General features: G+C 56.6%; 2 protein-coding genes across 3 annotated transcripts in view; both read left to right on the forward strand.

Moving 5' to 3' along the window:
* The first annotated feature begins 1,620 nt into the window (after window positions 1-1,620).
* Window positions 1,621-4,418, forward strand: LOC144929089 (isochorismatase domain-containing protein 2-like). Of its 2 annotated transcripts, XM_078850194.1 has the most exons (6): window positions 1,621-1,659; window positions 2,023-2,162; window positions 2,882-3,094; window positions 3,562-3,632; window positions 3,935-4,052; window positions 4,254-4,418. In XM_078850194.1, the coding sequence occupies exons 2-6, from the start codon at window positions 2,031-2,033 to the stop codon at window positions 4,332-4,334; spliced, it is 615 nt and encodes a 204-aa protein (XP_078706320.1). In that variant the 5' UTR covers window positions 1,621-1,659; window positions 2,023-2,030; the 3' UTR covers window positions 4,335-4,418. The 2 variants fall into 2 exon arrangements, with proteins under 2 accessions (XP_078706320.1, XP_078706319.1); XM_078850193.1 differs by lacking the exon at window positions 1,621-1,659 and having other exon boundaries at window positions 1,672-2,162.
* Window positions 4,419-9,597: 5,179 nt separating this feature from the next.
* Window positions 9,598-21,087, forward strand: part of SHISA7 (shisa family member 7) — a 29,992-nt gene continuing 18,502 nt past the window's right edge. The window contains exon 1 of the mRNA XM_078850184.1: window positions 9,598-9,768. The gene's annotated coding sequence lies outside the window, so the exon portion shown is untranslated. The remainder of the gene's footprint in view (window positions 9,769-21,087) is intronic.

A 21,087-nucleotide genomic window follows, 5' to 3' on the forward strand; every position in this document is an offset into this window, starting at 1 on the left:
CTCCCTGGTGTGCAGGGTAGCAGGGATTGAGGGGCTGGGGGAGTGGTAGGCTGAGAGGGGGATGGGCAGGGAGCCCCCCTGGCTCTTCCCCAGCCCCCCACATCGGGGTGTGCTGAGCCATGGGGCGGCGGGAGGTTTGACAAAATGCTTTTCCGAACACAAAAGGCTGACGGGTCGGGTTCCAAGACCTTCGTCTCTGGGCCAGGGTCGCCACTTCGCGCCCCCTTCTCATGCCAAAATCAGGCCTGGGCAGGGGGAGGGAGCTTCAAGAACTGGTGCTGCCCCCCCCCCCCGAGCTTTCGGGATTTTCTGCCTGAGAAAAAGGTCCAAAATCTCCCGCTTTTTACCCCTGAGCTTTCCTTCTCGTCTCCATTTCACAGATGGGGAGACTGAGGTGCAGGGAGGGGGTCTGCCGGCAGGCCAGTGGCACAACTGGGAATAAGGCCCAGGTTTCCTGAGGCCCTGGCTGGTGATCTACCCACTAGGCCCCACTGCCTTGCTTTTCCCAGACCCCACCCCGTACCTCCCAGCCTGGCTCCAGGGCTACCTCCTTCCAGCTCTTGTGCTTCTGGGCTGCCAGATTGGTCCCCTGCCCCCGAACCTCTCTGGGGCTCTCAGACCTGGTTCAGGTGGCTTAGTGGGTGTGGGACAGCCCTGGGCAGGGACCCCAGTGCGCCAGGATCTGTGCCCGGCTCTGCCCCCAGCCTGCCTCAGTTTCCCCAGCTGCAGGAGGCTGTTCCCGTCTGAACTGGCACCAGGTGGGTGTTTCTCTGAGATGGGTTTGATTAGTCACGAAGGGCCGGGGTGTCTGACCATGGCGGAGCTCGGGGATGGGGGTCCCAGCGCCCCTGCCCCCGCGAGTCCCACAGCCAGGGCTAGTCACGCAGGGGCTCTAGGGGCGGCAGTCCAGGACTTCGGCTTTGGAGGACCCCCCCGAAAAAACAAGGGGCGCAGGTAGCTGAGACTGGAGGCACCCCCCATCTCCCCTAAAAGTGACAGGTGCTGGGGGGCCCCTTGGGAAACCCCCATGGGGCAGCCCCACGCCCCTAACATCACCCAATGAGGGAACCCCAAAGCCCCCCCACCTTCAGAAGCCACCTCCAACGTCACCCACTCCCTGATTGGGTGGGGCGTGGTCTTTGGAACGTTGTGTCAGCCCTCCTTCCTCTCTCCCCTGCGTGATTGGATAGGAGCTAACGGGGGCGTGGTCTTTGAAACCTTCAGCAAGGCGGGACTTATTATGTCATCCCCTCCCTTTCCTCCCAGATTGGGTGAGAAAGGGAGGAGGCGCGGTCTTTGGAACGTTGTGTCAGGCCCGCCTCGGTGTACATCATACCCCTTCCCTTCCCTGATTGGGTGGGAGGGGGGGCGTGGTCTTTGGAAAGTTTTGTCAGGCCAGCCTCTGCGAACATCAACCCCCTTCCCTTCCCTGATTGGATGGCGGGGCTGGAGGAGGGGGCGTTGTCTTTGGGACGTTCCGTTTGGCCAGCTGGGGCAACTCTCAGCGCGCTCCCATTGGCTGGGAGTCGAGGGGGAGGGAGGTGGTGGGGGCGTGGCCTACCCTGCTTGGGCGTCTCTGATTGGTCGAGGGTGGGTTTAGCTAATTAGGACCTTGGGGAGCAGCTGGTGGGGTGGGGGTGTTCTAGGGGAAGCGCAGAGGTGAGTGGGGCAGAGCGGGCGGGGCGGGGGCGCCGGCGCCCAGGGGACCCACCCGCAGGGGCATGGGCTGGTCAGGGGACCCTGTGAAACCGGGGCGCAGGCAGCCCAGCGCGCCCCACGGACCAGGCGGGCTGAGTCCCCCCCCCCCCCCCCAGCGCTTAACTGGGGCACAAGCAATTATTTCACTGACACGCCAGCCCGCACTGCCTGGCCCCCAAACCGCGGGAGCTGCTGAGCCTGGAGAGATCAGAGTCCCCCGCAGGGCGGGGACTGGCCGGCCGGGGGGGCGGGGAACGGGGCCGGGGCCACTCCCGTTCAGGGGGCATCCGCTCCCCGTCCGGTCCCCTCTTCTTCTGGCTGCAGGGGCAGAGATGGCGCTGGCCCGGCTCGGGAAGGTGTTTCCCAAAACCAGCATCCTCTTCCTGTGCGACATGCAGGAGAAGTTCCGGCCCAACATCGCCCACTTCCCCCAGATCGTGGCCGTGGCAGCGCGCATGTTGCAGGTGAAATGCCCCCGGGGTATAGGGGTGCTGGGTTTTGGGTGGGGGGGTCAGAAGGGGGTGCTGGGCCCTGGCAGTCAGGGCTGGCCCCAGTGCACAACTGAGGGGTGCTGTCCCGTTGCCCCAGTGTTTTATGCAGCTGTCAAAAAGTGGGCCCATCCCACCCCAGAGGTGGCTGCGTCTCAGCGCCGGGTGAGGGGTCCAGCCCTTGGAAATGTGACGCTCAAGGAGGCAGCTGATGTCCCCGGGGGCGGGGGGAGGTTGCGCTTTCTGGGTGTCCTGATGAAAACAGGGCAGAAAGGGCCAAAGGACTATTAGGCAGTTGCAGACGCGGGCCACTGGATGGCGGCCTAACCCTGGAGGATTGATGGTCATTAGCACCCCATGAAATATTTTCTACTATTTATAATAGTTCGGGAAGGGTTGGTGGGAATTCCATGTTATTTCGTTTTATCCAGCCTGGGTCAGGACCCGCCCTTTGGGGCAGGTCTAGGAGGTGTTGGGACCTGCCCCTGAAGGGGTGGGGCCTGTAGGGGGGGAGCTTTTAATTTTTCACATTTCCAAAAATCACCAGACTTTCATGATAATGCTGAGCATTCACCCCCTCCCATAAAGCTTATCTCTAACTGCTAGACCCCACTCCTCTCCCAGAGCCCAGGAAGAGAACCCAGGAGTCCTGGCTCCCAGCCCCCCCTGCTCTAACCAGCCCCCCCACTCCCCAGGTGGCACGGCTGCTGGAGATCCCGGTGGTGGTGACGGAGCAGTACCCCCAGGGGCTGGGCCCCACAGTCCCTGAGCTGGGGGCTGAGGGGCTGAAGAAGTTCCCCAAGACCTGCTTCAGCATGCTGGTCCCGGAGGTGGAGCAGGAGCTGGGGGCACTGCCCCACCTGCGCTCTGTGCTCCTGTGTGGCATTGAGACCCAGGCCTGCATCATGGTAGCTGGGGGGGGGGCTGGGAGGGGACCCAGGAGTCTGGGTCAGTGCTCTTGTGAGAAGCTACCCACTGGGGATAGGACCCAGGAGTCCAAGTCAGCCTTGTACCCCCCAACAAACACTGTCTGGGCCAGGGAAGGGCAGGGGGTCCAGGCTGGCTGGGCCTTGGCTGGGCCTTGGCTGTGATGGGGGTGGGGGGAGAGGTTTGGGCTGGCTGGGGCAGAGCTGTGGTGAGGGAGTGGAAGGAGGGGGGTCTGGGCTGGCTGGGCCTTGGCTATGATGCGGGAGGGGAGAGGTGGTCCGGGCTGGCTGGGCCAGGGCTGTGATGGGGGGATGGGAGTGGAGGTCCAGGCTGGCTGGGCCTTGGCTGTCCTAGGGGGGGTCCAGGCTGGCTGGGCCAGGGCTGTGATGAGGGGATGGGGGGTCCAGGCTGGCTGGGCCAGGGCTCTGACCCATCTCCCTCTCCCCAGAGCACAGCGCTCGACGCCCTGGAGCGGGGACTGGATGTTCACGTGGTGGCCGATGCATGCTCCTCCAGAAGGTCTGGCTGTGGGGCTGAGATGGTGGCAGACAGGGGTCCTGGCTGGTAGAGGAACTGGGGGCACGGGGAGGAGTTCCTGGCAGATGGGACTTGGTGGGAGTTGGGGGCGGCCTGGGCTGGAGGGGGCTGAGATGAGCCTGGCTTCAGGGGTTCCCAGCAGACAGGACTGGGGGGAAGTTGGGGGGGTGGGGACCTTAGCTGGCGGGGATGCGGGGGAGGCAGTGTGGCTGTGGTGGGGAACTGGAGCGAGGGGGGACCCCTGCCCCCCCACCCATGGCCACCGTGACATCTCTCTCCCCCAGCCAAGTGGACCGGCTGGCGGCCCTGTCCCGCCTACGGCAGAGCGGTGCCTTCATCACCACCAGCGAGGGGCTGATCCTGCAACTGGTCAGAGATGCTGCCGACCCCCGCTTCCGACAGGTACCCCCTTGCCCTGGGGCCGAATGGGAGCCGGCGCCCCCTAGAGGGGAGAGGCCCCAGGCCCCGTTCCCCACCCCCTGAGCCAGCCAGTCTCTGCACTGGGGTTGGATGGGAGTTGGCGACCCCAGAGGCAAGGGCGGGATGTGGGGCCCGGGGCCTGTCCGTCAGTCTGGCGTCTCATGCTCTGTTCTGTCCTTCCAGATCCAGAAGTTCATTAAGGACCCGGCCCCGGACAGCGGCCTCCTCTCCCTGTTCCCGGGACAGAGCCCCGTCTTCAGCTAACCCTGTTGGCCCCCAGACCCCGTGGCCAGCCCCCCAAGCACATGGGAGCAGGGCAGGGCTGGAATAAACCCTTCAATTCAGTGATCAGCTGGCACTGTGTGTGTGTGTGTGTGTGTGAGAGAAGGGCTGCCCCCTGCTGGTGTCTGTGTGGGTGTCGACATGCTGCCCCCTGCTGGCATGTGTGTGTCTTTGCCTGTCTGCTGTCGATCGACCCTTTTGTTCAATATCTTCATTAATGATCTGGAGGATGGTGTGGATTGCACCCTCAGCAAGTTTGCTGATGACACTAAACTGGGAGGAGAGGTAGATATGCTGGAGGGTAGGGCCCTAGACAAATTAGAGGATTGGGCCAAAAGAAATCTGATGAGGTTCAACAAGGACAAGTGCAGAGTCCTGCACTTAGCAAGGAAGGGGACAGACTAGGGACCGAACGGCTCGGCAGCAGTTTTGCAGAAAAGCACCTAGGGGTTACAGTGGACAAGAAGCTGGATATGAGTCAACAATGTGCCCTTGTTGCCAAGAAGGCCAATGGCATTTTGGGATGTATAAGTAGAGGCATTGCCAGCAGATCAAGGGACATGATCGTTCCCCTCTATTCAACGCTGGTGAGGCTTCATCTGGAGTACTGTGTCCAGTTTTGGGCCCCACACTACAAGAAGGATGTGGAAAAATTGGAAAGCGTCCAGCGGAGGGCAACAAAAATGATCAGGGGACTAGGACACATGAGTTATGAGGAGAGGCTGAGGGAACTGGGGATGTTTAGTCTGCAGAAGAGAAGAATGAGGGGGGATTTGATAGTTGCTTTCAACTCCCTGAAAGGGGGTTCCAAAGAGGATGGCTCTAGACTGTTCTCAGTGGTAGCAGATGACAGAACAAGGAGTAATGGTCTCAAGTTGCAGTGGGGGAGGTTTAGGTTGGATATTGGGAAAAACTTTTTCATGAGGAGGATGGTGAAACACTGGAATGCGTTACCTAGGGAGGTGGTGGAATCTCCTTCCTTAGATATGTTTAAGGTCAGGCTTGACAAAGCCCTGGCTGGGATGATTTAATTGGGGATTGGTCCTGCTTTGAGCAGGGGGTTGGACTAGATGACCTCCTGAGGTCCTTTCCAACCCTGATATTCTATGACCCTCAAAGCCTTGTGCCCCCCAGCAGGCCCCCAGTCCCAGCGCGCTCCCATTCCCAGACAGTGTCCCTCCCCCAGTTCCCACCCCTATGATCCCCCTCCCACGTTCCCCTGCGGGGGGGGCAGCTGTGCTCAGCCCCCCAATGTCCACCCCCCCCCACTCCTATTGCTCTTAGTACCAGCCTCCGACAGGGGCAGGCCTGGAACAAAGACCCAGCCGGTTACCGTGGTGCTGCTGTCTCCAGGGCAACGGGATTATGTTCCACGCCGGGAACATCGGTTAATTGAGCAAATTGCAACATTTTGCTGATTCCAGCGACAGCCCCTTCCCCTCCCCCCAGCATCCCAGCCTCCGAGAGCAACCCAGGAGCCCCCGCACCTGGATGCGGCCCCTCTGGGGTGGGGCACGGGGGCTGCGTATACAGGGACCCTTCGTCCAGGGCCGGAACAAGGCCCCTCTGGGGTTAGGTGTGGGAGCTGGGTATATGGGGACCCGGCACTGGTATGTGGCCTCTCTGGGGTGGAGCACGGGGGCTGGGTATACAGGGACCCTTTGCCTGGCGCCAGGACGCGGCACCTCTGGGGTAGGGCATTGGCCTTGTTATACAGGGACCCCTTGCCTGGCACCACATTGCAGCCACTTCACTTTGGAAGTGAATAAAACTAAATTCAAATTAATAAAATTCAGGACATTTTAATTCTAATGTGCATCCGCCCATGGATTTAAAATGGCTCAACTAAGTCATTGAAAAAGGTGATAAAGGGTTAATAGTTTGTCAAGAAGGGGGTCACGAGGACAGTTAATCCACTTTCAGAATTAATTTGGATGAGTTAAACCACATTTTATCCCTGTGTGGACAGGTTTAGTTCAGTTTCAGGGCATGAAGATAAAGCAAAATCGGGACACTTGAATTTGGAATGGGCGCATTCACGCCAGAGCTCAATAAGGTTTAACAAATTCACTTTGAATTCAGACCTGGAGTTGATCCAGATTAACCTTCCCAAGTGTCCCCGTGTAGACAAACTGAACCGAATTAAGCAGGGGTTTCTGATGCAGACTAACCAGCCTGCTGTGCATTCCCACCCATGGGGAATCCAGTTCCGTTGCCCTGGTGAGGATGATCTCTCACAGGGTTAACAGCGTCGCTGGCATGAAGTGCGTCTCCTGGCCTGTTTATGCCAACGCAGCCTTGGGGGCTGGAGTGGGCGCAGGCGTTGTAGGCTGGGCTGTAAAGGTTATCCAGGCCTGGCGGGCACAGAAGCTTGCCAAGCTGCATGGAGGGAAGCCTGGGTCAGTGTCAGCGTTGGGGGGATGCTGGATTTGTGGGGGAACCTGATCCCATCCTGTCCCCCCCCCAGCACCCCATCTCCCCAGCCTGGGGCTAGAGGGTGCATCCCTCCATTCTCCACCCCTGGATGTTGTCACGTTCCCGGGCAAGCCAGCAGCATGTCCTGTCTCCAACAGCCCGGTGCCCAGTGCCAGCTGGGAGCGTAAGCAAACCCAGGGGCACCAGTGCCAGGCCTGGGGATGGGTAGAGAGATGAGAACAGGGAGCAGCTGGGCGGGGGCAGGGAGATGCTGCCTAGCTGGGCTCAGTAATAGAAGGGGTCCACGCCTCCCATCTGGTGGTGTGAACAAGGGCCTGTTGGGGCAGGGAAGGGGGCCTGGCGTGAGTTGTGGGGGGCTGCAGGAGGTATAAGGAGCCTGGCTGGAGCTGAGATCCAGACCCCCCTTTCCTGAATCCCTAATGCCCCCCCTTAGCTCTGATTCCCCACCCCCTCCCTAGCTTGCCCTCCAATCCCTTTTTATCCTCGGCCTCTCTGGCTACAGCATCTCCTGGCCCTGGGGGATTTGAACCAGGGACCTCCAGCACTGACAAGAGCCATCTTGCTCACTTGAGGGAAAGTAGTGACTCTGTGAGTGGCTCACAATAGTAGATTGTCATCCTTCTAAGAGGAAGAACTCCTGGGGGACTCAGCAGCCTGCTGGGGATCCCCTTTCAAGTCCTTTCGCAGGTTTCCGTGGTGTTCCTTTCGCTGTTAAAATTGTGTGGCAAATGCGCCCATCTCTGGGGTGCACCTAAGAAGTCTGGTTCTTCTCGGGCTACAGGCAGTGTGGGCTAGCAGGTAGAGCCCTGGGCTGGCACTCCAGACACTGGGTTTTATTCCCACTTCTCCATTGGGTGACCTTGAGCAAGTTGCTTCCTTTCTCTGTGCCTCAGTTTCTCCTTCATGGGGGACCTGCTGTGACTATCCCGACCCCCTGGAGTGTCCAGGCCAGAGACCAGCCCCTAATAATTCCCAGCACAGAGCATTTAGAAAAACAGCCCATCTTGATTTAAAAATGGCCCTGTGCTGGAGAATCCACCACAGTCCTTGGGAAAGTATCCCCATGGTTAATTACTCACATGGCTCAACATTTACACCTGATTTCCAAGCGCAGGTGGTCTAGCTTCAACTCCAACTCTGCTAGACGAAGAGCCCATTATTCAATATTTGTTCCCCATGAAGATGGGGATCGAGTCACCCCTTAACCTTCTCTAGCTTGGGCTCCTGAAATCTGTCGCTCCAATCGTTCTCGTCGCTCTTCTGTGAACCCTCTCCAATTTATCAGCATCTTTCTTGAATGGTTGGCACTAGAACTGGGCACACCCAGGCCAAATCCAGAGGCCCAATAGCCTGTCTGTGCCCACTCTAGATGCCCCTGTTTGCACATCCCCGGATTGTGTTAGCCCTGTGGCCTCAGCAACACGTGGGGAGTTCAGGGTCAGATGATTGGTGTCCAAATGTTTCTCAGATTCGCTCCTGCCCAGGAGCGAGTCCCCCAGCCCGTAAGCATGACTGGTGTCCTTTGCTTCTAGGTGGACATGTTGGACTTTACCTATATTAAAACACCCGTTGTTTACTTGTGCCCGGTCGCTCTGAATTGCCGACCCACCCGCTGCATTGGTTTATTTTCCCCAATCGTTTTGCAAAGCTCATCAGTGGTGAGCGTACGTTTTCTTCCAGGCCATTGATGAAAATGTTGAATAGTGGAGGGCCCAGGGCTGAGCCTTGAGGGACCCCCCCCCCGGAAACCATCCCGCTTCATGACAATTCCCTGTTTGCAGCTATATTCTGAGATCTATCAGTTAGCCAGTTTTTAGTCCACGGAGCATGGGCCATGGTAATTTTCAAGCAGGCTAGGGTTTTTTTTCTTTTCATCAAAATGTCGTGCCTTCATGGGCCAAACTCGGCATCTCCCCAAAATAGCTAGTGAGTGAGTTTGACGAGCTCTCCTGAGTTTCAGCCCCCCACCCCACGCCCTTTCCACCATGCTGGCCGGCCATGGCTCGGGGGTCCGGCCCCTTCTCTGCATGCCGTGACTCGGCTTCTTTTTCTTTAATCTTGGGCCCAGGGTTAATTTGTGAGGAGGAGCCAGCCCTCCTGCACCTCCTGCAGGTGAGGCGTCCCATCAGGGCCTTAGGAGGGGAGTTAGCAAGATGCACCAAAAGTTACAGGGTCATGGCTGGCTGACTGGCTTGCTATCTCTTCATCCCCATTTGCTTGCTTGCTTGCTTCTCTCTCCTATTGAGCCCCACCCTAGTTTCCTTCTCTCTCTCTGCCCCCCGATCAACCCCACCCCTTTAAGCTAAACCAGCCACCAGCCCCCCAATCCTCCCTTCCTAACTGAACGCTGCAAAAAGGATGGAGACGGACAACCCGCCCCGGCCAATCAGGCTCTCCTGCATCCCACTCCTCAGCCAATCAGAAGCTGGGAGTTCACCCTTTTTGTTAATGAAACCTTCCCTCCCCCCCTTCCTAGGGTAGAGGGAGTGGAGAGCAGAGCGGAGGGTGGGGGGGATTTCCAGGGATTCGGAAAAAGGGGGGGCTGTAATTACCCCCCCATTGGGCGGCCTCAACCAATGGAAAACCTCTCCCTCCTCCCTATCCCACGGCTGGCCAGCCAATGGCATGGCCCCAGCAGAATGTCTAATTCACCCGCTGGCTTCCCCTCCCCAGCCAAGGATTTGTGGAGGGGGAGGGGGGTGTCAATAGAAAGTGCGGAAAGATTTTATTTTTTTTTTTGGGTAGGGAAAAGGAGGGGTGGGAGGGGTGGGGCACTGGCCTCCGTCCAAGCCGGGGCTAGACGAGGGGGCACCGGGCATGAAGTGGGGGCGCTGGGCACCGGCTCTTTGGTCCTCCTCCCCCCCTCCGCATCTTTAAAAAAAAATCTTTTTTTGCATCTGCCACTGCGATATTTTTCAAGCCGAAGTAAAGGCACTTGGGGTTTTGTAAACGGGAGCTGGTTTTCTACTGGCGGGTCGAGGTAAGAGCGAGCCCCCGCGCCAAGGCACCACCCCACCCCATTTGCCACCTGTGCTGGTTACGGCCTGGCCCCCCACTTGGGCGCCTTTCTCCAGGGAAGCCGGGTGCGGAGGGGCGCGTTCGGGCGGCATGAGCCACAGCCCAGAGGGCACGGCGAGGGGAGGGATGGTGGGCAATGCCCTGGCACCTCTGGGCTCGGCAGTTCCTCGCCCCGGCACCTCTTTCGTTACAAATTAAGCACGGAGGGAGGCTGTAACTCTCTCTGTGTGTGTGTGTGTGTTTTCTCAGAGCAGCTGATGCCTCTGGGGGCTTAGTTCTTGGGTGCCGTTCTCGGGCAAAGAGGGGGGGCCCGCTAAGAGACGGGTGTCATACAGGATGGGTGCCTTGTGTTTGTGTGAGTCTCTCGTTGATTGCAGGCTGGCATGAGCACTGGGGCTTGTGTGTGTGTGCGCTAATGCCGTTGTGTGCATCACGGTTTGTGCTGATTGTGTGAGAGCTGGGGGGGGGGGGGAGGTGTCAAGGGTTGTGTTGAGTGTTTGTGACCGAGTTGGGCTGTGTGTCAAGGGTTGTGCACTTGTGTGAGTTGTGTGTGTCAAGGGCTGTGTGTGAGAGAGTTGGTGGGTGGGTGTCGAGGGTTGTGTTAAAAGAAAAGGAGGACTTGTGGCACCTTAGAGACTAACCAATTTATTTGAGCATGAGCTTTCGTGAGCTACAGCTCACTTCATCGGATGCGTACTCTGAAACCTGAGGGTTTTGTTGAGTGTGTGTGTGTGAGAGAGAGCCAGTGTGTGTCAATGTTTGTGCTGATTGTATGTATGAGCTGGGGGTTGGGTTGTGTCTGTGTGTGTGTTTGGGTGTGTCAAAGTTTGTGTTGGTTTGTGTGTGTGTGCATGTGTGTCAAAGGTTGTGCTGAATGTGTGTGAGACAGTTCAGTTGTGTGTCAGTCTTTGTGCTGGTTGTGTGTGTGAAGGTTTGTGTTGATTGTGTGTGTGAGTTGGGTTTGTGTCAAGGGATGTGTTGATTGAGAGAGAGTAGTGTGGCATGGTTTGTGCTGAGTGTGTGTGTATGAGAGAGGGTTCAGTTGTGTGTCAATCTTTATGTTGATTGTGTGTGCTGCTATTGATTGTGTGTGTGAGTTGGGGATATGTCAAGGTTTGTGTTAACTATGTGTGTGTTTGTGTGTGTGTGTACTGCTTTTGGTTTGTCTGTGCTTGTGTGCATGGAAAGTTTGTGTTGATTGTGTGTCAAGGTTTGGGGTGGTGCGCGTGTGCTGCTGCTGTTAGTTTTTGTGTGCATGACCTGGTGTGCGTGTGCATGCGTGTGATGTGATTGTGATGACTCTTGGGGCATGTGTGTCATGGCTGGTGGCCATGTGTGCACTCCAGTTTGTGTCAGCGTGTGAGACACACAGCATTTGTGCTTTGTGGGGGTGTTGTGTGTTGTGTGTGGCTTCCGCTTTGTGTGTGTGTGTGAGACAATTTATGTGGACATTGCTGAAGTGATGTGTGTGTGTCCCATATTGCGTGTATGTGTTATGGTTATTTTTAATATGAATCCAAAGCATCTGAATATATCCAGCTTTTCTCTTTGTAATTCTTGGCTTAAGACCTCCAGGAAATACACCATGCAGGATCTATTTGCATTTTCTATCACAGACACAAACGCGCACTCACCATCTAATGCTCTCTCTCTCTCACATACCCTGAGTCAAACTGATGCGAGATGACTTCTTTGGTATTTTCCTGGCTGGAGCATACGAAGCTGATGAGCCATTTAAAAAACAACAACCCCTCATTGCCGCATCTTCCGGGCTTTTGACATGTTTATTCCTCTTTAAGGAAACAGGTGCCGTGTGTATGTGCCTAGAAACGTACACCGGTGGCCGGGTGTGCGCCCATGCACGTGTATTGTGTGTCAACGACTGTTAAGAGCGACTCATCAACGATCGGTCACTTGCCGATAATCAATAACCAATTCATTGATAACCGGGCATTTCACTAGGCTTAGAGGTGGGATTCGTTCGATAAATCCACCTGGATTGGATTTATTGATTGCCGGTTGGCAAAGAGAGTTGCACCGACAGTCCTGGACGATGGTCGTTCTCTGCCAGCCTGCATCCCGGCCGAGGGTATTAAATATCCTCGTTCCTCTTTAGATCAGGCCTGGAACGATAGCATTTCCTTCTTTTGGTGCAGGCTCCATCTGCACTTTGGTTGATTTCAACATTCTCCCGTTGCCTTGTGTCCAACAGCCTCAACACCTCAATGTTTAGCCCCCTTTTAGGGGGGCTGTTATCCGTCACCCCCTTTGCATTCTAGCATTATAACATCGCTTTGCCGCCATGGTGAAATCTGCACAAGGCTCAGTAAAATGCTGCTCCTTAAAGTTAGCTTAACTGCAAAGGATCCTGGGATGCTCGCTCACTGGGGCTTTCTTTGGCCTGTTGTCGGTGGTGACAGCTACCCACGTTGTTAGGGTGTGAGTTAGTCTCCCAGTAACACGCCCTAAATGGGTTGTTACACACACACGCAGCTGACAGCTTCCAGAACGGTTACCTTTAGCCGTCAACCAGTTCCTTTAGCTAGCGGTAACCCAGCCGTTGCGTACGAACCAGGACATGTTCCAGGGGGCCTGGAGGGAACACAAGGCCAAACACACGGGTGAGCCAGTTGTTGTTTAGCCACGGAGTCGGTACAATAGGCGACACTTGCTGAGCCATACGTGGGATCTCTGTCCGAGGATGTGCAAACAAAGAATGTCTTCGGCTGGTTTAGGGAATTGTTATCCTTTGGCCTGCTGCTGCCAAGATGTAGGCCATGGGTGGCTTTGCGCACCAGTTATAAGTTTAGGCGGCGAGATACAGGGCTGAAGTGTAGGGCCGAGGGAGGGGTACAGTCATCCCGCCTCCCCTGTGATCTCCTTACTGTCAGTTGCAGAGTCCTTGTCGGAGATTGGGACCGGTGTGCACGGCTGAGCGTGCGTGTGTCCGTGATTGCGCATGGCGGAGTGTCCGTGCGTCCAGGACTGCACGGCTGAGCAGCTGTGTGTGCGTGCGTCAATGGTTCTGCACGGTGGTGTGTCTGTGCGTGTGTGAATGATGGTGCATGGCCGAGAGGTCGTGTGCATTTGTCCATGATTGTGCATGGCGGAGTGTCTGTGTGCATGTGTGTGTCAATGATTGTGCATGTGTGAGGGCTGCATGTGGTCCGTTAAGGCACCCGGGAGTGCTGGGGAACACATGTGTGGGCCCGTGTGTGAGTGCACCGGTGTGTGTGTACAGGTGTGTGTGCGTGAATGGTTGTGTGGGGCCGGGCATGGGAGGGTGTGTGTGCAGGTGTGTACATACTTCGGGTATTGGAAGTCTGCAGCCTCCTTAATTCTCCTTCAGGGACGAGTCCCGCTGTTGCTGTCAATGGGTGTTTGCCCCCCTGCAGCTGACTAGTTAACGCCCAGGCAGTTGGGCCAGGGATGGCGCACATGCTGGGGGCGACTTCCCTGGGGGGTGGAATCGCTCCCGGTGTGGGGCATGGGTGAGACGGAGAGATGGATGGAGGGGGGTGGGGATGGATGGCCAAATGGATGGATGGACAGACAGACAGACGTGGGGTGGGGGATGGATGGATACACAGACAGAGGTGTGGGGATGGAGGATGGACTGACAGACTTGTTTCAGAGTAACAGCCGTGTTACTGTGTATTCACAAGAAGAAAAGGAGTGCCACAAGTACTCCTTTTCTTTTTGACAGACTTGTGGGGCTCAGGAGCTGGCTCGGACCCCTGCTTGTGGGGCTGATGGGCCCTGCTGAAGCCCCATCACCCCCCGCCACGGCCCTGTGAAAGCCCATTAGCTCCAGTGGGGCTTTGGCAGGGCTGGGGTGTGTACCCCCCACGCCCACGCTCTCTGAAGGGGGAAAGGGGATGGGGGGGGAAGAGACAAGGTGGGGGATGGGCCTGCAGTTTCCATGGAGCTGTCGCCATGGAAACAGCACAGGCTGCCTGGATCCTTTGGGCTTTGGGAAGCTGTCGGATGAATGAGGAATGGGGGGGGGGTTTCCATGGCAGGATCCTCAGGGATCTGCAGGCCCCAGGGAACACCCCCACTGCTGGGTGTGGGGATGTGTGTGTCAGTGGGGACCCACACAGAACAACCTGGCCAAGGAGCCCATCTCAGGACTCCTGGGTTCTCTCCCTAATACTGAGAGGGCAGGGGTCGGTCTAGTGGTTGGGGGGAAGGAGGGCTGGGAGCTAGGACTCCTGGGTTCTATCCCTGGCTCTGGGAGGGTACTGGGGTCTAATGGTTAGAGAGCGGTGTGGGGGGAGGGGGCTTGGAGCCAGGACTCCTGGGTTCTTTCTCCAGCTCTGACAGGGGAGCAGGGATGAGGGTCACCACCTGCCCAGGTTTTCCCAGTGCCGTATCTTTCCCGAGGTAGCCGCGCCGGGGAACCCGTCTGGGCATGGAGAACCCATGGGGAGCTGCACGGTGGTTTGGGTGTGGGCATGTCCCACATATCTAGGACCCACCCCCTGTGCTTTTGCATCCTGGGCTTGGGCGACTGGCTCGGTGAGCCCCAGACCCTGTCTGGTTTCCGGGGTGCAGCAGCCCGGGCGCTGCTGGCTTGGGCCCCCTTTCATTGCCACAAGCAGGGCCCCCTGTGCTGAGTTAGCCATGGGGCGATTGGAGCAGCTAGGCTGGGGGGCATCTCCTCTCGCCCAGCCCCGTCCTCCTCTACTGGCCAGGAGCAGGGGATTGTGGGTCATTGCCCCGCCGAGGGGCATTCTGGGAATGCCTGCCCCATAGCCACGCTGCCGGGAGCAGGGCATTGTGGGCAATTGCTCCTCCGAGGGGCATTCTGGGAATGCCTGCCCCATAGCCACGCTGCCAGGAGCAGGGGATTGTGGGTAATTGCCCCTGCAAGAGGCATTCTGGAAATGCCTGCCCCATAGCCACGCTGCCAGGAGCAGGGCATTGTGGGCAATTGCTCCTCCGAGGGGCATTCTGGGAATGCCTGTCCCATAGCCACGCTGCCAGGAGCAGGGGATTGTGGGTAATTGCCCCTGCAAGAGGCATTCTGGGAATGCCTGTCCCATAGCCACGCTGCCAGGAGCAGGGGATTGTGGGTAATTGCCCCTGCAAGAGGCATTCTGGGAATGCCTGTCCCATAGCCACGCTGCCAGGAGCAGGGGATTGTGGGTAATTGCCCCTCCCAGGGATCTCCGCTTTCTCAGTGGCTCTGTCAGGAATCAGGAGCAATGGGGGCTTGTGGGTAATTGGCCAATGCAGGGGCATTGTGGGAGCAAGGGGAGCTGAGGATTATGGGTAAATGGCCAATGGGTGGCTGTGCATTGTGGGATAGCTGAGGTGCTCGTGTTGCAGCCGTGGCTGGGCCCCCCCTGCAGTGGGGCCCTGCTTGTGCCAGTGAAAGGGGGCCCAAGCCAGCAGTGCTTCCATAACCCTCCCGCTCACCCTCAGAGCTTCTCCACATGTCCTGAAGGTGAGTGCTGACAACAGGGTGAGAGGTCCACAAACTCAGTGACACACAAACACACCTAGCGACCCCCCATGCACTGCCCCAGCCACGCAAACACAAGAACACACATACACACCCCTCACTAACACCCTGCTGTGGATTCACACATCCACTAACAGTCACAAACTGGGCAGGGAGGGAACACAGGGGAGTCTGAGATCTGGGGGTTCCCAGGAATGTGATACAGCAGAGGGGAGACGGGTGTCTCAGATCCGGGGGTTCCTGGAAGCCGTGATACAGCAGAGGGGACACAGGGGTGTCTCAGATCTAGGGGTACCCAGCGACTGTGATACAGCACAGGAAGACAGAGGTGTCTCAGATCTGGGGGTTCCTGGGGGCTGTGATACAGCAGAGGGGATGCTGCGATTTCTCAGATCTTGGGTTTCCCAGGAGCTGTGATGCAGGAGAGGGACAAAGGGGTGTCTCAGATCTGTGGGTACCTGAGGTCTATGATACAGCAGAGGAAGACAGGGGTGTTTCAGATCTTGGGGTTCCCAGGAGTTGTGATGCAGCAGAGGGGACAAAGGGGAGTCTCAGATCTGGGGGCACCCGGGGGCTGTGATACAGCAGAGGGAACACAGGGGTGTCTCAGATATGCGGGTTCTTGGGGGCTGTGATACAACAGAGTGGAGGCAGGAGTATCTCAGATCTGGGGGTTCCTAGGGGCTATGATAGAGGGGACACAGGGGTGTCTCATATCTTGGGGTTCCTAGGATTTGTGATGCAGCAGAGGGGATGCAGGGGTGTCTCAGATCTGGGGGTACTCAGGGACTGTAATACAGCAGAGGAAGATGGGGTATCTCAGATATCGGGGTTCCTGGGGGCTGTGATACAGCAGAGGAAGATGGGGTGTCTCAGATCTGGGGGTTCCCGGGGGCTGTGATACAGCAGAGGAAGATGGGGTATCTCAGATCTCGGGGTTCCTGGGGGCTGTGATACAGCAGAGGAAGATGGGGTGTCTCAGATCTGGGGGTTCCCGGGGGCTGTGATACAGCAGAGGAAGATGGGGTGTCTCAGATCTGGGGGTTCCTGGGGGCTGTGATACAGCAGAGGAAGATGGGGTATCTCAGATCTCGGGGTTCCTGGGGGCTGTGATACAGCAGAGGAAGATGGGGTGTCTCAGATCTGGGGGTTCCCGGGGGCTGTGATACAGCAGAGGAAGATGGGGTATCTCAGATCTCGGGGTTCCTGGGGGCTGTGATACAGCAGAGGAAGATGGGGTGTCTCAGATCTGGGGGTTCCCGGGGGCTGTGATACAGCAGAGGAAGATGGGGTGTCTCAGATCTGGGGGTTCCTGGGGGCTGTGATACAGCAGAGGAAGATGGGGTGTCTCAAATCTGGGGGTTCCCGGGGGCTGTGATACAGCAGAGGAAGATGGGGTGTCTCAGATCTGGGGGTTCCTGGGGGCTGTGATACAGCAGAGGAAGATGGGGTATCTCAAATCTCGGGGTTCCTGGGGGCTGTGATACAGCAGAGGGAGATGGGATGTCTCAGATCTCGGGGTTCCCAGGGGCTGTGATACAGCAGAGGGGACGCAGGGGTATCTCAGATCTGGGAGTACATGGGAGCACTGTTCCCTCTAAGCTGTGTGCGTGCGTCCTAAACCCCGCGCACACGGCGAAACATTGCACGCACAAACATTTGCACAGAAGAAATTTTTTGCGCCCACGGCCTGTCAAAAATTAGAGGGAACATTGCTTGGGAGCAATGATAAAGCAGAGTGGACACAGGGGTTCTCAGATTTTGGGGTTCCTAGGAGTTGTGATGCAGCAGAGGGGAGGCAGGGTGTCTCATATTGTCACGGACTCCGAGGTTGTGCCTACTCTTGGCCCGTACGGTCCCTGGGGGGAACCCCCTTCAGTGCGACAGCCCTTCTCGGGGGTCCACTCTCTCTCGGGGGTTAGGCCCCTCCACCTCCTGGAACCGCACCTCTCTGAGCCTTAGCACACCTGTCTCTGCTGTGGGCCCCCTCAGGGAGGCCACTCACTCTGGACCCCCGGGGCCCCCACTCCCAGATAGAATAATGCCTCCCGATCTCTAGCCCGGAGCGACTCTCAGCCAGCGTAAAACAGGAGGGTTTATTGAGCGTCACTCTCAGGGCCTCAGGCCTGGCCTCCATCAGCAGAGCTCATCCAAGTGTCCCCTGCATCCAGGTGGGCTCTGCCTACTCCCTCTCTCCAGCCCAGAGTGCCCCCCGCCCCCCCCCTTCCCAGCTGGGCATCTGATCTCACCGGCCCCAAGCCCCGCCTCTGTCCATTGTCTTCTCTCCAGGTAAACAGGGTCACCTGGGCCCCCTCTCCCCCCTTCTGCCCTCTGGCTGGCCCCCCTCTGGCTGGAATTCACCAGGGTTCTCTCTTCACAGCCCATTGTCCTCCCACTGGCGGGACCGGCTGTGACTCCTGAGCTGGGCCTCCCGGTCACCAGTCACTGGGGTCTCCATTCTCCAGGCCATTGCCTGGGGTCCCAAGTTCCCGAGCGGGTCCCCTGTAACAACAAACTCCCTCTCCCATCACCCCGTTAAACCAGTAAAACCCAGGGAAACTGAGTCCCACCCCCTCTGCATGCAAACCATTGGAAATCAAGGAAAAACCAAGAAAACCCCCCACATCGTCACACTCACATCTGGGGATACCTGGGAGCTGTGATACAGCAGAGGGGATGCAGGGGTGTCTCAGGTCTAGGAGTTCTGGGGGGCAGTGATACAGCAGAGGGAGGCAGGGGAGTCTCAGATCTCAGTGTACCCGGGTGCTGTGGTATAGCAGAAGGAATACCAGGGTTCTCACATCTGGGGGTTTCCAGGAGCTGTGATACAGCAGAGGGAGACAGGGGTGTCTCACGTCTGGGGATACCTGGGGAGTTTGATACAGCAGAGGGGACACAGGGCTGTCTCAAATCTGGGTGTACTCGGGTGCTGTGATACAGCAGAGGGGAGGCAGGGGTGTCTCACATCTGGGGACACCCGGAGGCTTGATAAAGCAGACGGGAGGCACGGGTGTCTCAGGTTTGGGGGTATGTGGGGGATGTGATACAACAGAGAGGACGCAGGGGTGTCTCAGGTCTGGGGGTACCTGGGGGCTGTGATACAGTAGAGGGCAGGCAGGGGTGTCTCAGATCTGGGTGTAACCAGGGCCTGTGATGAAGCGGAGGGGATTCAGGGGTGTCTGAGATCTGGGGGTACCCAGGGGCTGTGATACAGCAGAGGGATGCAGGGGTGTCTCAGATCTGGGGGTACCTAGGGACTGTAGCTCAGAGACCTAACTTAGCTTTTCATTTAACGGTAACTCAAGGACTCCCCAGGCCCGTGGTTTGAGTCTTTATGGTCAAGTTTGAGGCCTATGAGCCTTAGCATAAGGGGCCCAATGGTGACGCAGAGTTTTGGGGTCTTGACAACATTTGGGGGGGGTGGCATCTGTCCCAAATGATACCGGCCAATTGCAGGAACACTGAAACGATACCACGTTGGGCTATTCTAGGAGAAAAACATGTCTCCTGGGGGTGAACCCTTCTCCCAACTCTGAGTCCTACCCGGAAACCCAGCCGCTGCGTTCACAAGGCGACTTGGGGAGCATCCCTTCCGAACTTTGCTAGGCCTTTCCTGGACCCGGAGAAGAGCTCTGGGCAGCGTGAAAGCACATCTCTCTCCCTGTCAGAAGTTGGTCTGGTGAACTATATGGCCAGACCTGCCTTGTCTCTCAAATATCCTGGGACCAACGTGGCTGCAACGGCCCTGTCCAGTAAAATGTTGCAGCCATGGACTATTACGCTGCTGTTTGGTACCTTTCCTTAGATAGACTCACACCCTTTCTTGGGGGGCTGGTGGTAGCAAAACAGATGGGCATCCTACTCCGTCCCTGGCATGGCAGACGAGTCTGATGGTCTGGATCTCCCCCTTACTTGTTGACCTGGGCCGGATGGGTGCTGCGGATATTCATACAAATGCCCATCTCTAATTTACTCACCCTAGTGATGTTGGGGTGTCCTTCTTTGACAGGTTAGTCTATTAGCCATCTTCACTTAAGATCATCGGTATCAATTCCTTGCCAAGGCAAATTTTGCGTGAAGCATCGGATTGCCTGGCTTCACCCACATTGCTGTGACTGGGGCATTTGGTCCACTGGATGGGGGACACCACGTTTTGTGACTGGCGTGTGCAAGACCCTTGGCTCTTGAAAGCTGTTGATCATTGTAGTGGTGGAGATATGGCTGCTGGTTTTGTATCTCTCGGGAGACAGGCCAGTCCTTGCCTACAGACAGCCCCACAACCTGAAGCAAATACTCACCAACAACCACATACCACACAACAGAACCACTAGCCCAGGAACCTATCCTTGCAACAAAGCCCATTGCCAACTGTGCCCACATATCTATTCAGGGGACACCATCACAGGGCCTAATAACATCAGCCACACTATCAGAGGCTCGTTCACCTGCACATCCACCAATGTGATATATGCCATCATGTGCCAGCAATGCCCCTCTGCCATTTACATTGGTCAAACTGGACAGTCTCTACGTAAAAGAATAAATGGACACAAATCAGATGTCAAGAATTATAACATTCATAAACCAGTCGGAGAACACTTCAATCTCTCTGGTCACGCAATCACCGACATGAAAGTCACTATCTTACAACAAAAAAACTTCAAATCCAGACTCCAGCGAGAAACTGCTGAATTGGAATTCATTTGCAAATTGGATACTATTAATTTAGGCTTAAATAGAGACTGGGAGTGGCTAAGTCATTATGCAAGGTAGTCTATTTCCCCTTGCTTTTTCCTACCCCCCCCCCTCAGACGTTCTGGTTAAACTTGGATTTAAACTTGGAGAGTGGTCAGTTTGGATGAGCTATTGCCAGCAGGAGAGTGAGTTTATGTGTGTGTGTGTGTGTCCCCGGGGGGGGGGGAGTGAGAAAGCCTGGATCTGTGTTGGAAATGACCCACCTTGATTACCTTGCACATTGTAGGGAGAGTGGTCACTTTGGATAAGCTATTACCAACAGGAGAGTGAGTTTGTGTGTGTATGGGGGTGGGGGTGGGGGTGAGAAAACCTGGATTTGTGCAGGAAATGGCCCACCTTGATTATCATACACATTGTGAAGAGAGTGGTCACTTTGGATGGGCTATTACCAGCAGGAGAGTGAGTTTGTGTGTGTATGGGGGTGGGGGGGTGAGAAAACCTGGATTTGTGCTGGAAATGTCCCACCTTGATTATCATGCACATTGTAGGGAGAGTGGTCACTTTTGATAAGCTATTACCAACAGGAGAGTGAGTTTGTGTGTGTGTGGGGGTGAGAAAACCTGGATTTGTGCAGGAAATGGCCCACCTTGATTATCATACACATTGTGAAGAGAGTGGTCACTTTGGATGGGCTATTACCAGCAGGAGAGTGAGTTTGTGTGTGTATGGGGGTGGGGGGGGGGTGAGAAAACCTGGATTTGTGCTGGAAATGTCCCACCTTGATTATCATGCACATTGTAGGGAGAGTGGTCACTTTTGATAAGCTATTACCAGCAGGAGAGTGAGTTTGTGTGTGTGGTTTTTGGAGGGGGGTGAGGGAGTGAGAGAACCTGGATTTGTGCTGGAAATGGCCCACCTTGATTATCATACACATTGTGAAGAGAGTGGTCACTTTGGATGGGCTATTACCAGCAGGAGAGTGAGTTTGTGTGTGGGGGGCGGAGGGTGAGAAAACCTGGATTTGTGCTGGAAATGGCCCAACCTGATGATCACTTTAGATAAGCTATTACCAGCAGGACAGTGGGGTGGGAGGGGGTATTGTTTCATGGTCTCTGT

The sequence above is a fragment of the Lepidochelys kempii genome, chromosome 23 (genome assembly GCF_965140285.1).
Source record: "Lepidochelys kempii isolate rLepKem1 chromosome 23, rLepKem1.hap1, whole genome shotgun sequence".
In the NCBI taxonomy this organism is placed as follows: Eukaryota; Metazoa; Chordata; order Testudines; family Cheloniidae; genus Lepidochelys; species Lepidochelys kempii.